Here is a 16,988-nt window from a genome sequence, read left to right as displayed (position 1 = left end):
TCGGCCTTGTGTCAGGATGGTAAGTTGGTGGTTGAAGATATCCCTCTAGTGGTGTGGGGGCTGTGCTTTGGCAAAGTGGGTGGGGTTATATCCTGCATGTTTGGCCCTGTCCGGGGGTATCATCAGATGGGACCACAGTGTCTCCTGACCCCTCCTGTCTCAGCCTCCAGTATTTATGCTGCAGTAGTTTGTGTCGGGGGGCTAGGGTCAGTCTGTTATATCTGGAGTATTTCTCCTGTCTTATCCGGTGTCCTGTGTGAATTTCCAAATGCACATACAAAAGTGCACTACTTTTGACCAGGGCCCATAATGTGCTAAATAGGGAATAGGGTGCTATATGGTATGCACCCAGAGAGACTTCACTACTCACACCCTCCTTTAACCAACAGCCACTTGCTCTACTGAGCTCTTGTTTATACTGATAGAACAGCACCGGGATGCTCATACCGTTAAAAGGTCAAGGATAGAGAGGAAACAGATCAAAAAAGGTTCTGTCAAATATACGGTGTATATTCAAACAGATTGACAGTTCCTCTGCAACCCACTCTATCCAACCACTATATTCTCTCTCTCTTTTACTATTCTCTGTTTTCTTCTACTCTCTCTGTCTTTGTCTTTTCTCTTCCTCTTCCATTGGCAGTGGCTGTGAGAACGTTCCTTTCCTCTCCTCCTCCTACTCCACCAGTGCAGATGTCTTCCCAGCTGGCTTGGCAGTATGTTCATAACGACCAGCTGTCTATTGACCTGCTGTGTCCTGATAGCCTTCACTACCCTCCTTTCCCTGCCTCCTTTCCTCACCTCATTTTCTTCACCAGAACCCTTCTTTCTTAATCTCCTTTACTTAATCAGAACCCTCCTTTCCTTACCTCCTTTGCTTCATCAGAACACTCTTTTCCTAGTCGCCTTTCCTTCAGCATAGTCCAAAATACCTCATCTCCTTTCCCCCCCAACCCCTGGGTTAATGTTGGTGAACAGGACAGAATGGGAACACTGGGGAACAAATCACATTGTGACCTAACTGCAGAGGAGTGAGTGGGCAAAGTGACTCTCATTCCAGACTTTGCCGAAGTCTCTCTCTCTCTCTCTCTCAACAGTGGAGAATCCCCCTTTTCTGCATTTTTTGCAAACCCCCAGAACAGACAGTCAGTGACGCGGTAAAAGGTTAGGGTTCAAAGGTTATGAGTGAAAGGTTAGGGGTGGGCAACAGGGACTCTGTTCAGAGGTCTGTAGTCAATGGACACCATCAACAGAAGTATCCAATGAATACAGCTCTCATTTAACTTAAAAAGCCTCATCCAACCCAACATATGATTTTACATCTAGCAGTTCAGCGTGTCTACATGTTGTAGATATTTATATTATGGAACGCAGGAGAATATATACAAGTCTCTGAGCATGGGAATTATATTTTCCTGTTTCAAAGCCAGGTCTGTTCTCAGAATAATCTCGTCTTCATCCGACCAGTCCTATTCAATTCACATACCCTGACAAAAATATGCAGAGATAGTCAACTGCCTAAGGACTAAGACTGGATTGACCAGAGACAGCTAACTCCCTAAAGACAAAGACTGGATTGACCAGAGATAGTCAACTACCTAATGACAAAGACTGGATTGAACAGAGATGGTCAACTCCCTAAGGACAGACTGGATTGAGCAGAGATGGTCAACTCCCTAAGGACAGACTGGATTGAGCAGAGATGGTCAACTCCCTAAGGACAGACTGGATTGAACAGAGATGGTCAACTCCCTAAGGACAGACTGGATTGAACAGAGATGGTCAACTCTCTAAGGACAGACTGGATTGAGCAGAGATGGTCAACTCTCTAAGGACAAAGATGAGGGAGAAAGGTTACGTTAACATGTTTTCCATATATTTTGATAAAGAATTTCAGTCACTGGCTTTAAGAGTGGGAACCCTACTGGGAACAAAAACACAGGCTTACACTGATATAAGGGGGACAGGGAGACGATGATACACACACACACACACACACACACACACACACACACACACACACACACACACACACACACACACACACACACACACACTCTCACACACACAGAAATATGCCATATGCATGTACCTACAGACACAAAGACACTTGCTCCAATATCAAATGCCAAAGAATCCATGGTTTTAACCATCAAATAGTCAGTGGTGTCAAGGCAAGAAGGACCTTCCACGCCATCAAAAGGAACATCACATTTGACATCCCAAATAGGATCTGGTAAAAAAAAAATAATAATCAGTTATATAACCCATTGCCCTTTATGGTTCTGTGGTCTGGGGTCTGTTTACCAATCAATCATTCACAAAATTGGACAATCATCCCCCGTATACAACGTAAAACCAGAATTAGGACGATACCCTCTTATCATCCAAATCCTGAAAAGAGCTGTTCAATTCTCCAACCACCTGAAAGGAAGTGACTCCCAAACCTTCCATAACAAAGCCATGAGATGAACCTGGAGAAGTGTCCCCTCAGCAAGGTGGTCCTGGAGCTCTGTTCACAAACACAAACAGACCCCACAGAGCCCCAGGACAGCACAGTTAGACGCAACCAAATCACGAGAATGCAAAAAGATAATTACTTGACACATTGGAAAGAATTAACCAAAACTCTGTGCGAACTAGAATGCTATTTGACCTTAAACAGAGAATACACAGTGGCAGAATACCTGCCCACTGTTACTGACCCAAACTTAAGGAAAGCTTTGACTATGTACAGACTCAGTGAGCATAACCTTGCTATTGAGAAAGGCCACCGTAGGCAGACCTGGATCTCAAGAGAAAACAGGCTATATGCTCACTGCCCACAAAATGAGGTGGAAACTGAACCGTGCTTCCGAACCTCCTGCCAAATGTATGACCATGTTAGATTACACAGACCCATAAAGAATTTCAAAACAAACCCCATTTTGATAAACTCCCATATCTATCAAGTGCCACAGTGTGACATCACAGCAGCAATATTTGTGACATGTTGCCACAAGAAAAGGGCAAACAGTGAAGAACATTTCAATTCAAGGGGCTTTTTCCAAATGTATGTTCATTTATTTTTACGTTTCTACTTTAACTATTTGCACATTGTTACAACACTGTATATTGCCAGTAATATGACATTTGAAATGTCTATTCCTTAGAAACTTTTGTAAGTGTAATGTTTACTGATCATTTCTGATTGTTTACTTTACATTTGTTTATTGTCTATTTCACTTGTTTTGACCATGTAAACACATGTTCCCCATGCCAATAAAACCCCTTGAATGGAATTCACTTGAATCAAGGCTGCCTCTCCGTCAGAACGCAGAACACAGACAGACGACTGTTTGAACGAGGCACATTCTCCAGGCCCAGTGGGAGGTGAGTGAATTCCCAGAGTCCTTTATACTGCTGGTAGAATGGCACAGATGCCTCAGGGGGAACAGAACGGCCCTTTGTGTTGTAGATTATACTGAGAAGGATGAGAAGATTCTCGATGAGTTTAGAACTATGAGTATAAGTGACCTGGGCCAGGGGATTCTTCTCCTGACCCCATGACCTGACCAGGGAAAACATTGGGCCCTGCGTACAGGAGTAGGATGCCTAAAGATACGGGTCCATAGACCAGAACAAACACACACCAATGCATACACATTCACACATACAAATGTACACAAACACACGGCTGTTTCGGCTCCTTGGTGGTAATTGGAATTTGTTTGCACCTCCAAAACATATTTGATGATTGTCATAATGTCATATGAATCATCACAATGGTCTGGCAGTGCTCTGGTTTTGACAGAACTAAAGTGTTTTCCCTAGTGTTTAATGACATCCTAAAGGTACAGCTCTGCTTCTCCTCCTACTGGCCAGAAGTGGTACTGCTGGCGAGAGGGTCATACTGCCAATCACTATTAGCTGACGGACTTGGTGTATCTTTCTTCAACTCAATGTTTGTTCTTCTCAATTAGTAATTATCATTGTGTGCACGTCCATAGAGACAAATGCAAAGGAGCACACATGAACACGCACATATACAGTACAAATACAGGTTTGTGTAGGTTCACCATTTAGCCTGAATCCTTTAAAAAGTGTGTAACTGAAGGTCTCAATCAAGTGCACCAAGATGAAGTTATTATATACTTTTAAGTAGAGCAAAAACATCATAAAAAGTCCTGGGCAGATTCAGATATCTTGCCTTATCTGCTGTTGCTTCTCAGGGATTTGAAATCAGCCATGATCAACATCTGAATATTCAGTTAAAGACTCACTACCGCACTCCAACCAAGGTGCATCTCTACATCTCTCTCTCTCTCTCTCTCTCTCCCTCTCTCTCTCTCTCTCTCTCTCTCTCTCTCTCTCTCTCTCTCCCTCTCCCTCTCCCTCTCTCTCTCCCCCTCTCTCTCTCTCTATCTCTCTCTCTCTCTCAGATACAAGTCTAGCCTTTCAGTGACACATCACAGAGAAAACTATTTAATGTCATGTTGAGGAGGGGGACTGAGAGAGATAGACTGCAGTGATGGAGGACTGCATGAAAGCAAGTAGAGATAACACTGCCATAACACAGAACTTCCCTCTTCAGATTCTCCTCCGCTCCTCACCTTACCTCTCTCCTCTCCTCTCCCCTCATCTACTCCCTCCTCTCTCCTCTCCTCTCTCCTCCCTCCTCACTTCTCATCTCCCTCCTCTCTTCCTTTCTCATCTCCCTCCTCTCCTCCCTCCAAACCTCCGTCCTCTCCTCTCCTCTCTCCTCCCTCCTCTCCTCCCTCCTCACTTCTCATCTCCCTCCTCTCATCCTTTTTCACCTCCCTCCTCTCCTCCCTCCAAACCTCTGTCCTCTCCTCCTCTCTTTGATGTTAGAGGAATGAGAGTTGTGAGACCCCAGCTGCACGAACAGAGGTCAGGGGTCTTTAATGTCATGACTGTGGAACACTCCTCTCACAACATGTGCTCATGCTATGAAACCGGACCACCATCTACCTACTCAAGGTCTTATGAGATGGCCGGATCTAAGATACAAGGTTACACAGAAATTGTTTAAAATCTCCCTTTTTGTTTTGACTTTTGCTTTACCCTGACCTGGCGTGTAACCAGGCACGGCTGACTATAAGAGAACCAGTGAGAGTTGATCAAGAACTCAGACCATCAGGAGAAGCCGGTAGCAGGGAGTCTGGGTTGTTGCTTCAGTTTCAGAGTGTGAGTGTATCGCGTCCGTCCGTTTGAGAGATTGACCATTTTAATCACCTCGGAAGCAACAGTGTTTCTTCAGTTCAGCAGCTGGTCGTGGAGTGTGTGTGTGTGCGTGTCATTGCGTCAGTGTGTCTACCATGTGTGTGTGATGGATCTGTTGTCGCCTGTGTGTGGACGTGTGATGGCGGTGGTGTGCTTGGACACCGTCATAGCCGACCTGTTGGTGTCCGAGTCACGGAACGCCACAGCCACCAGGTCAGAGGGCATCTCCCTGGCAACGGGGTCCCTCCTCCTGCTCCTCTGTCTGCTGCTGGCTGCCTGGCGTCACACAGACAACAACTCTGTCCCAGGTCAGTCACAATACAGTAACAACAACTCCTTACCAGGTCAGTTACAATAGTCTGCTAGTTATCATTCTTATATAATAAAAACAAGTTGAATTACAACAGTGATTTTTCCAGCTACAGTTCATTATCTTATTTTGGGCTAAAGTGATTCTATAATTGAGCATGTTGCATCCAGAGCAGGACTGTTGGTCCAAGTCTATGCAGGGATCGTATCTCAATCCATATGATATCTTCATCTATGCTCAGAGACGGAAGAGGATGTGAGACATCCCACTCCCTCATTTTTTTCTGGTTCATATGCAGTCAATGAGCAGACTCAGCTGCTAATGCATTGGTGCCTACGGGAGAGCCCGGAACTGTGAAAAAAGCATTGAATGGTAAACAGCCTGAGTGGGACATCTTCATTTATCCACCAACGTTGCTGTTCTGTGTGTTAAAGCTGGTACATTACAGGATGAGATGTTTTGTGTTTCGCTGCCTGTATGATTCTTTGTGAATACAGGAACATTGCCTGAAAGGTGCATTGTGGACAGCGCTCTACAATGCACCGCAGATTGAGTCCTGTCCCTCGTCTGACCACAGAGTATTGGCTGCTGTCTATGCTATGTACTACTGCATTACTATGTTGTGTCTGTTGTATTGGCTGGTTTCATCAGCTGTCTCCTTAATAAACTAATGACATATCATATTTGTGATGTTATGTGAACTTATGTATTGTATTGATATGTAACGCTATGTAGTGTTATGCTATGCTATTCTATGTAGTGTTATGCTATGCTATTCTATGTAATGTTATGTATGCTATGCCATGTTATGCTACACTATGTTATGCTATGCCATGTTATGCTACGCTATGTTATGCTATGCTATGTCATGTTATGCTATGCAACACCCTGCAATGTTATGCTATGCCATGTTATGCTACGCTATGTTATGCTATGCCATGTTATGCTATGCCATGTTATGCTACGCTATGTTATGCTATGCTATGCCATGTTATGCTACGCTATGTTATGCTATGCTATGCCATGTTATGCTATGCAACACCCTGCTATGTTAAGTTATTTTATGTGACCACTCTCCCTCTCTCTTGTTATCCTCTCTCACTCTCTTGTTATCCTCTCTCTCTCTCTATCTCTCTCTCTCTCTCTATCTCTCTCTCTCTCTCTCTCTCTCTCTCTCTCTCTCTCTGTCTCTGTCTCTCTCTCTCTCTCTGTCTCTCTCTCTCTCTCTCTCTCTCTCTTGGCTATGACAGGTCCTTTTTTCTGTCTGGGTGTGGGTCCTCTCCTCTCATACCTCAGGTTTATATGGACAGGTAACTACTACAACATGAAATACAATACATTATAATCTGCTACAATAACAAATAGTGTATCGGAATAATTTATTAAATACATGTTCTATGTACAGGTATTGGCACTGCCAGTAACTATTACAACAGTAAATATGGAGACATCGTCAGGGTCTGGATCAACGGAGAGGAGACATTCATACTCAGCAGGTCAGTAGCAGGCACTCAGTCAGGCAGTCAGTACCAGGCAGTCAGTCAGACAGTCAGGCAGTCAATCAGGCAGTCAATACCAGGCAGTCAATCAGGCAGTCAGTAGCAGGCAGTCAATCAGCCAGTCAGTCAGGCAGTCAGTAGCAGGTAGTCAATCAGGCAGTCAGTAGCAGGCAGTCAGGCAGTCAGGCAGTCAGGATGTCAGTCAGTCAGGATGTCAGTAGCAGTCAGGCAGACAGTCAGTCAGTCAATCAATCAATAATCAATTGAAATATCTTAATTAAGATGTTTGAATTTCATTTCACAAAAAGCACTTGTAGATTACTTGTAGCCTAGATGACCTATGCTGTAATACACATTTAGACTTATTGACACAGACTTGTAGACTTCGGTGAGTGAATACCAGTGTACCCACCCTCTCTGTACAGTTCCTCTGCAGTGCATCATGTTCTGAGACAGGGGCGTTACACCTCTCGGTTCGGCAGTAAACAGGGTCTGAGCTGTATTGGCATGGATGAGAGAGGCATCATCTTCAACAGCAACATAGCTCTATGGAAGAAGACCCGCACCTACTTCGCTAAAGGTGACCAATTAGACAATGACTTAATCAATTGAGAAAGATAAGCATGGCATTACAATACCACTACTTAATTGATCATAATAACTGATTCTAGATATTAAATGGTAAACCATTAGGAGAAGGTTGCTGTATTGAATTACTATTCTCATATACACAAACTAATAGAGAAGTTAGAAAAGTTGCCAGTTGCAAGTCTGGCAATATCTTCACAGGATATCGTCCAATATGTTGTAATAAACTGCTGTATCTCCACTGTGTTCCAGCTCTGACAGGACCTGGGCTGCAGAAGACAGTAGACGTGTGTGTCTCGTCCACACAGACTCACCTGGACGCTCTCCAGGGGCCGGACGGACTGATGGGTGGACAGGTGGACGTCCTGAGTCTACTAAGGTGTACAGTAGTGGACATCTCTAACAGACTGTTCCTAGGGGTGCCTCTCAACGGTGAGCCACAGCCTTTTATACTCACAGCCATAAAGCCACTAGACCCTGAACAGTATATCTGAACATCAGTTATGTAAGCACTCAACATTACTTTCCTTTTCAAGTGGGAAGTTATTCCACTTTATAACATTTCATTTGATATTATTAGAGAAGGAGCTGCTGCAGAAGATTCAGAAGTACTTTGACACGTGGCAGACAGTGCTGATCAAACCAGATGTCTACTTCAAGTTGGACTGGATCCAGCAGAAACACAGGAGAGCAGCGTAAGTCACACCGTTATAAACAGTTAGCATCATTACCAAGGCATCCAGAACATCTAATATTAACCGTTTAAGGATTATATATAGAATAGGGTAACACTTGGATAGTCCATCTGTAGATGCTCTACGCTTAGAAAAAAAGGTGTGATCTAGAACCGAAAAGGGTCCTGGAGGCTGTCCCCATACGAGAACCCTTTGAAGAGCCCTTTTTGGTTCCAGGTAGAGACCATCAGTAACGTGTCAACTAACTATCTACTAACCCTAACCCTAGTCCTAACCTTAACCCTTATCCTAACCCTAAACTTAACCCTAGTCCTAACCCTAAACTTAACCCTAGTCCTAACCTTAACCCTTATCCTAGCCCTAAACTTAACCCTAGTCCTAACCTTAACCCTTATCCTAACCCTAAACTTAACCCTAGTCCTAACCTTAACCCTTATCCTAACCCTAAACTTAACCCTAGTCCTAACCTTAACCCTTATCCTAGCCCTAAACTTAGCCCAAGTCCTAACCTTAACCCTTATCCTAGCCCTAAACTTAACCCTAGTCCTAACCCTAAACTTAACCCTAGTCCTAACCTTAACCCTTATCCTAACCCTAAACTTAACCCTAGTCCTAACCCTAAACTTAACCCTAGTCATAACCTCAACCCTTATCCTAGCCCTAAACTTAACCCAAGTCCTAACCTTAACCCTTATCCTAGCCCTAAACTTAACCCTAGTCCTAACCTTAACCCTTATCCTAACCCTAAACTTAACCCTAGTCCTAACCTTAACCCTTATCCTAACCCTAAACTTAACCCTAACCCTAATCTAAGCCTTTTTCTAAACCTAACCTTAACCATAAACTAGCAGTTTCTTATCAACAGATTTGTTTGTTGATAGTATGACCATCTGTAGAGCATATATCTGGACTATACAAATAAAGACCTAGAATAGAATAACTTTACTTTTCTTAGAGGGAACTTCAGTTGTGGCATTCAGACAGTTGTCACGTCTTCTCCCTCTGCTCGTCTCCGGCGCTCCACGTCTTCTCCCTCTGCTCCTCTCCGGCGCTCCACGTCTTCTCCCTCTGCTCGTCTCCGGCGCTCCACGTCTTCTCCCTCTGCTCCTCTCCGGCGCTCCACGTCTTCTCCCTCTGCTCCTCTCCGGCGCTCCACGTCTTCTCCCTCTGCTCCTCTCCGGCGCTCCACGTCTTCTCCCTCTGCTCCTCTCCGGTGCTCCACGTCTTCTCCCTCTGCTCCTCTCCGGCGCTCCACGTCTTCTCCCTCTGCTCCTCTCCGGCGCTCCACGTCTTCTCCCTCTGCTCCTCTCCGGCGCTCCATGTCTTCTCCCTCTGCTCCTCTCCGGCGCTCCCACTTCGCCTCATTATGAGACCTGGACTCCATCACTTCACTGATTCCTCCCTTATATCTGTCACTCCCTTAGGTTCATTCCCCAGGCAGTATTGATTATGTGTTTCATGTCAAGACCCTACTCCTGTTTTGTATTGTTTCAGTTTCATTGTTTCATTGCTCTCCATCTGCACCTGCTTCTCCACTTCCATCATCTTCATTACAACAATGAGCACTTAACAGCACATTTCACACATGACAAATACACAATATACATATACAATTCTACTAAATAATGTTTTATTTAAATATATACAGCAATACATTAAAGTTTAAAGTATTAGTTTTAATGTATAGCTCTGTTTTTGTGTTGCAGTCAGGAGCTGCAGGATGCTATAGAGAGTCTGGTCGACCAGAAGAGAAGAGGTCTACAGGAAGCTGACAAACTGGACCACATCAACTTCACTGCAGACCTCATCTTTGCACAGGTCAGTCCCTAACCTGCCCGTTACCCTATCCCCAACACTAACCCAAGCACAGGTCGTCTGCACAACTTAAAGACTGCCTTAGCCCACTGAGACAAAGATCTAGGCATTAGGCAAGGCCCAAACCCAGGCTTAACTCAATTTCATTTCAATTGGTCAATATACATGTATGGAACTTTAGAATTTCAATTTACTTCCTGAATGGACTGAATTGAAATGAAATTGATCCTAACACTGGCCCTGACCCCAGCCCATGTCCTCTGCACAATATTATAATCTATTCTGCCGGTTGTTTCCACTTTCTTATGTTAAAACATGTATAACAATAACATAGCCTGAGTAACCAAAGTGAGTCAACTAATCTGAAGTGTGATTGTGTGTTTCAGAGCCATGGGGAGCTGTCAGCTGAGAATGTGAGGCAGTGTGTATTGGAGATGGTGATAGCAGCTCCGGACACTCTGTCTATCAGTCTGTTCTTCATGCTGCTGCTTCTCAAACAGAACCCTGACGTAGAACTACAGCTCCTAGAAGAGATAGACACTGTTATAGGTGAGTCCCCACTTCACAATCTGTTAACATAGAGCTACAGCTTCTAGAAGAGATCGACACTGTTATAGGTGAGTCCCCACTTCACAATCTGTTAACATAGAGCTACAGCTTCTAGAAGAGATCGACACTGTTATAGGTGAGTCCCCACTTCACAATCTGTTAACATAGAGCTACAGCTTCTAGAAGAGATAGACACTGTTATAGGTGAGTCCCCACTTCACAATCTGTTAACATAGAGCTACAGCTTCTAGAAGAGATCGACACTGTTATAGGTGAGTCCCCACTTCACAATCTGTTAACATAGAGCTACAGCTTCTAGAAGAGATAGACACTGCTATAGGTGAGTCCCCACTTCACAATCTGTTAACATAGAGCTACAGCTTCTAGAAGAGATAGACACTGTTATAGGTGAGTCCCCACTTCACAATCTGTTAACATAGAGCTACAGCTTCTAGAAGAGATAGACACTGTTATAGGTGAGTCCCCACTTCACAATCTGTTAACATAGAGCTACAGCTTCTAGAAGAGATAGACACTGTTATAGGTGAGTCCCCACTTCACAATCTGTTAACATAGAGCTACAGCTTCTAGAAGAGATAGACACTGTTATAGGTGAGTCCCCACTTCACAATCTGTTAACATAGAGCTACAGCTTCTAGAAGAGATAGACACTGTTATAGGTGAGTCCCCACTTCACAATCTGTTAACATAGAGCTACAGCTTCTAGAAGAGATAGACACTGTTATAGGTGAGTCCCCACTTCACAATCTGTTAACATAGAGCTACAGCTTCTAGAAGAGATAGACACTGTTATAGGTGAGTCCCCACTTCACAATCTGTTAACATAGAGCTACAGCTTCTAGAAGAGATCGACACTGTTATAGGTGAGTCCCCACTTCACAATCTGTTAACATAGAGCTACAGCTTCTAGAAGAGATAGACACTGTTATAGGTGAGTCCCCACTTCACAATCTGTTAACATAGAGCTACAGCTTCTAGAAGAGATCGACACTGTTATAGGTGAGTCCCCACTTCACAATCTGTTAACATAGAGCTACAGCTTCTAGAAGAGATAGACACTGTTATAGGTGAGTCCCCACTTCACAATCTGTTAACATAGAGCTACAGCTTCTAGAAGAGATCGACACTGTTATAGGTGAGTCCCCACTTCACAATCTGTTAACATAGAGCTACAGCTTCTAGAAGAGATCGACACTGTTATAGGTGAGTCCCCACTTCACAATCTGTTAACATAGAGCTACAGCTTCTAGAAGAGATAGACACTGTTATAGGTGAGGAACCTCCTGCTGCAGCTTTTCTCTTTTTACTAGTTATAGGTCAGGACCCATCAAACCCAGACAACTACAGTACTTTCCAATAGAACTTAGGGGTTCATGTAGCTATATTGAATAAGTGGCTGTTTGAATGTCCATCTCCCTCCTCTCTCAATGTAGGTGATAGGGAGCTCCACAACTCTGACCTGCAGAACCTAAGGGTCCTAGAGAGCTTCATCAATGAGTCCTTAAGGTTCCATCCTGTGGTGGACTTTACCATGCGCCGGGCACTGTCTGATGATGTCATCAGTGGCTACCGGGTGCCAAAGGGGACAAACATCATTCTGAACATGGGACGCATGCACAGATCAGAGTTCTTCCTCAAGCCCAATGAGTTCAGTCTGGACAACTTTGAGAAAAATGTAAGAGAATAATCAAGACTATCACAGGGAGAAATTCATCTGCACCCTGAGGTGTAAAGATATTTACTAATTTATTTATTTATTTCTCTCTGTCGCTCTCCCTCTCTCTCTCTCTTGCACTCTCAGATACCTAATCGTTTCTTCCAGCCTTTCGGATCCGGTCCTCGATCCTGCGTTGGCAAGCACATTGCCATGGTGATGATGAAATCCATCCTGGTTACGCTTTTGTCACGGTACTCTGTGTGTCCTCATGAGGGCCTGACCCTAGATCGCCTCCCACAGACCAACAACCTATCACAGCAGCCCGTGGAGGAGGAGGGGGAGCCTCACACCATGAAGTTCCTCCCAAGACACCAAGCCAGGAAGCAGTCTTAGAGCAGGGCTCAGACACTGGTATATCCCAAATGACAACCTATTCCCTATGTAGTGCAATACCTTTCACCAGGGCTCACAGGGCTCTGGTCAAAAGTAGTGCACTATGTAGGAAATGGGGTGGTATTTGGGACAAAGATTGTATTTTAGGGCTAATCTTAAAATAATACTTACTTCCCACATATGTAATATGTCAGTATTTGATTCATATTTGTATGTTTTTTTAATTTGTACTACAAGTTATTTTGTGACTTTTTCTATGATAATAAGTTATGTTCCAGGAGGACATGTCTTTGTAGCCAATGGTATCTGTAATAAGAAACGCTTGTTGTTGATTCACACACACCATTATAATTATAGAATCTGAACTGTACATTAACACTTTTAAAACTAAATGACGCTGAAGTGAAAATAAATTGTATATATTGTTTTATTCAATCTGTTCAGTTTATTCATTAGATGTCCTTGGACCTATGGATGTTATAACTGACTGTCCATGAGATCAACATGATATTTAAAACATAGCTATACAGTTTAAACAATGAAGCTATAATTTGTGTTATGATGTTAGACAGTTGAACTAAGCTCATGAGACATTTACAGCCTTGTATTATTGTTCATCATTACCAACCTTTAGGCACACTCATTTAACCCCTTATCTCCTGTATGCCCTCCATCTTACTGTCTCAGTGAGAAGGGAACAACAGCAGCATATTTGTCCTGAACAATTTTGCAACTTTAATATGAGCGATTTGGTGAGTTAGATTTCCATGTATTATATAAAACATACTGTAGGTATCCCTAACCAACAACAATATAAATGCAACATGCCAAAATGTCAACGATTTTACTGAGTTACAGTTCATATGAGGAAATCAGTCAATTGAAATGAAATCATTAGGCCCTAATCTATGGATTTCACATCACTGGGCAGGGGAACAGACATGGGTGGGCCTGGAAGGGCATAGGCCCACCCACTGAGGAGCCAGGCCCAGCCAATCTGAATTAGTTTACCCCCAGAAAAGGGCTTTATTACAGACAGAAATACTCCTCAGTTTCATCATCTATCTGTGTGGCTGGTCTAAGATGATCCTGCAGGTGAAGAAGGTCCTGCATTGGCGTGGTTACACGTGGTCTGTGGTTGTGAGGCCGGTTGGATATACTGTCAAATACTCTCAAACGTTGTTGGGGGCAGCTTATAATAGAGAAATGAACATTAAACAGCTCTGGTGGACATTCCTGCAGTCATTCCTGTGTGCAACTTTCTGGATCCGAGTCTCCAGAGGCCCGTCCGGTCCCCTGGTAATGGCTTCATCTGCACCGCTTCACCCACCATGAGCTCAGGTAAGTCCTGATGATTTGTCGTAGATGAACTTAGACACCTGTCTCCTGTGTTGAAGCTTCTCCAGCACGTCTGCCACCACACAGGGCTCCAGGAGAGTGTTGGCTACTGGTAGAGCTGCTTTTAAGCGCTGGTGCTGGGCCGGGCTGCTATTTATGCCTTCCGTTGGGGTATTGCTCCACTACAGGCCCACTTTCCAGGCATTTTTCGCCTCTCACAGCTTTTCTGCAGAGGTTCTTCACAATTTTGACATCCATCTCTACCTTTCCATTAGCTTTTAGGTGTTGTGGCAATGAGGTGACAGGCTCAAATTCCCAATCAGCAGCAGATGTCTGGAACTCAAAGCAGAAGAATTGGGGTCCATTATCTGGCTGGCCATAGCGGGCAAACTGAGCCTTGCAGCGGTTGGTTGGTCTACCCGCTGTTTGAAACGTATGGATCAGATAAAGCCCTTCTGATACAGGAACTGAAATAGATTTCCAGGCATCATAAGAACACTTGAGTAGTGAGGTGGTCAGTCACACACAGAGCAGACAAGTTTAGATACATTGTTGCATCATACTTTTTAACAAATACATTTGTGTTTAGCTCTTTGTTCATAATATCTTTCACCTCTTGTGTAATTGTAATTTGATTATTTCATTTAGAGATGTTTTATATATATTATTGAGATGTATAAGACCGTTACAATAATAAAGTAATTTGTATTGGTTGGAATATTTATTGCAAGTTAGAAATTATGACGGTTTCAATTAGGTTTATAACAATTTAAAAAAAAATAAAATTAGGTTTATTAACTTCCTGAGGAAGTTCAGTGTGTGATGTTGTGGCCTAGTTGATGTAGTTTTATAATCACACACCAGTGCTGTACCACCCTCTAGTGGCTGGTGTCTGCACCACATCTATCTGCTAATCCTGTTTGATCAACGTGGGAATAGGAACAGGCCATATTATGATGTGCTGAGTGCTTTCTGTCTGCTTCATAAGGCCCTGTGTCTGCTTCATAAGGCCCTGTGTCTGCTTCATAAGGCCCTGTGTCTGCTTCATAAGGCTCTGTGTCTGCTTCATAAGGCCCTGTGTCTGCTTCATAAGACTCTGGGATGCAGGTTGAAGTCTTCTCTTTAGTTGGAGGATATTCAGGGAACATTGATATGTCATATAGACTATGTATTGTCCTTTATATGACTGATCCAGATATGTTGTCTATACTCTCTGTACTAACATTATATTGTGGGGAGATGTTTTGTAATTCATGCAACGTTGGACAGCTTCACTCACTGAGTATAACATGTTATCATCCAGTCTGTGCTTCCGTTCCTTTGAGGGATTAACTATGGTTGAAAACAAAATGGTTGAATGAAGTAGCTTTTATTTTCTCAGTGTGTCCCTGGTCTTTCTATGTCTCTCTTTCTGACTGTACAGCACTAGCAACATGTAGAGACTTTTCTCAGTGTGTCCCTGGTCTTTCTATGTCTCTCTTTCTGACTGTACAGCACTAGCAACATGTAGAGGCTTTTCTCAGTGTGTCCCTGGTCTTTCTATGTCTCTCTTTCTGACTGTACAGCACTAGCAACATGTAGAGGCTTTTCTCATAACATTACTGTTCTCTTCTTCACTGACTATCTGCACTGATTATTAATGTCATTAAAATGTTCTTTAAGTAAACTACATAAACACTTGTCTTTTATTTTGTCTTGCGTTTATTTGCTTAACGGAATAAATTGTTTAACGAGTTACCAGCTCCCAAATTAAACTCTAGAAGATATATAAGAAATATATTGATAAGTCATTTATTAATCATTACCTCATATCAGTCTCATAATCTGAGCGTCGCAAACTTCTTGCATCGGCACAAACCCCAGCTTTACTGATCATTCCGTACCACACAAATTGATTTAATTGTTTATTTACTAACTAACTAAACAATAACACAGGATACACACACACATAGGTTATTGATTATAAACTTAATAAGAACAGCATACAAAAAAACATGGATAGCATAGATTCATTTTAGACTACACAAGCTTACAAACAATTACAGTGGCAAAGTCACAGTAATCACAAGAATGGCTTCAGATCAGTCTGTGGCTTCAATGCCTTGTCCTGTAGTCTTAAGCAGAACTAACAGGATGGTGTTTGCTTTCACCCATTCTGGAAGAGTGGTCCTTATTTTCATTATAACGTTTTTATACCATTTTTAATGACATCACAAAATAGACATTAATTTCCCATATTCCATCTCTCATCATTCCCCACATTCGGATATTAAAAATATTGTCCCAGTGTTCACTTTTGGACATTAGAGTTTTTGGGCGGCAAAACGTTTCTGTAACAAAGAGATTCCAATCACCACTACTGAAGACCAAAAAGAGTTCTCTGCTGCATAAAATGTACGACTGGGTGTGAGGTGTCATAAAACCCCCACATCAATCCCTCCTCCCCTCTGTGGGTGAAAGGGATCTGGTAGACGTTGATCCATTGTAACCTGGTCTTTGGCTAATCACAGGAGAGTCATGACAACGTGTTGAACTCCAATCCTTGAGGGCAGAGTGTCTGCAGGTTTTCACACCTCCCTTGTATTGATTGATCAATTAAGGTAATTGTTTAGTTAGGAACTCCCCTCAGCTGGTTGTCTAGGTCCTAATTGATTAGTTAGGAACTCCTCTCAACTGGTTGTCTAGGTCCTAATTGATTAGTTAGGAACTCCCCTCAGCTGGTTGTCTAGGTCCTAATTGATTAGTTAGGAACTCCCCTCAGATGGTTGTCTAGGTCCTAATTGATTAGTTAGGAACTCCCCTCAGATGGTTGTCTAGGTCTTCATTGGACATTAATTGAAAGGAAATAATACAAACCAGCAGACAGGTCTCTCTAGGAATTTAGTTTGACACCCTAATCTTAT

The 16,988-nt window shown here is 43.1% G+C and overlaps 1 protein-coding gene across 1 annotated transcript; it reads left to right on the top strand.

Annotated features, from left to right (window-relative positions):
* Positions 1-4,842: 4,842 nt before the first annotated feature.
* LOC110506810 (aromatase-like) lies at positions 4,843-13,179 on the top strand. Its single transcript, XM_036964050.1, has 10 exons — positions 4,843-5,528; positions 6,781-6,840; positions 6,936-7,026; positions 7,455-7,609; positions 7,870-8,049; positions 8,198-8,312; positions 10,019-10,130; positions 10,514-10,676; positions 12,131-12,372; positions 12,499-13,179. Exons 1-10 carry the CDS (start codon positions 5,327-5,329, stop codon positions 12,745-12,747), a joined length of 1,569 nt encoding a protein of 522 aa, XP_036819945.1. The 5' UTR covers positions 4,843-5,326; the 3' UTR covers positions 12,748-13,179.
* The last annotated feature ends 3,809 nt before the right edge of the window (positions 13,180-16,988 follow it).

The sequence above is a fragment of the Oncorhynchus mykiss genome, chromosome 26 (assembly GCF_013265735.2).
Source record: "Oncorhynchus mykiss isolate Arlee chromosome 26, USDA_OmykA_1.1, whole genome shotgun sequence".
Taxonomy (NCBI): domain Eukaryota; kingdom Metazoa; phylum Chordata; class Actinopteri; order Salmoniformes; family Salmonidae; genus Oncorhynchus; species Oncorhynchus mykiss.
Note: the sequence above shows the minus strand (reverse complement) of the source record. Positions and strands in the feature narration are given on the sequence as shown.

Coding starts and splice junctions, on each gene's coding strand:
- LOC110506810 (XM_036964050.1), top strand. CDS start 5,327: ATGGATCTGTTGTCGCCTGTGTGTGGACGTGTGATGGCGGTGGTGTGC. Junction 10,131..10,513: donor CAGACCTCATCTTTGCACAG/GTCAGTCCCTAA, acceptor TGTGTGTTTCAG/AGCCATGGGGAGCTGTCAGC. Junction 12,373..12,498: donor TGGACAACTTTGAGAAAAAT/GTAAGAGAATAA, acceptor TTGCACTCTCAG/ATACCTAATCGTTTCTTCCA.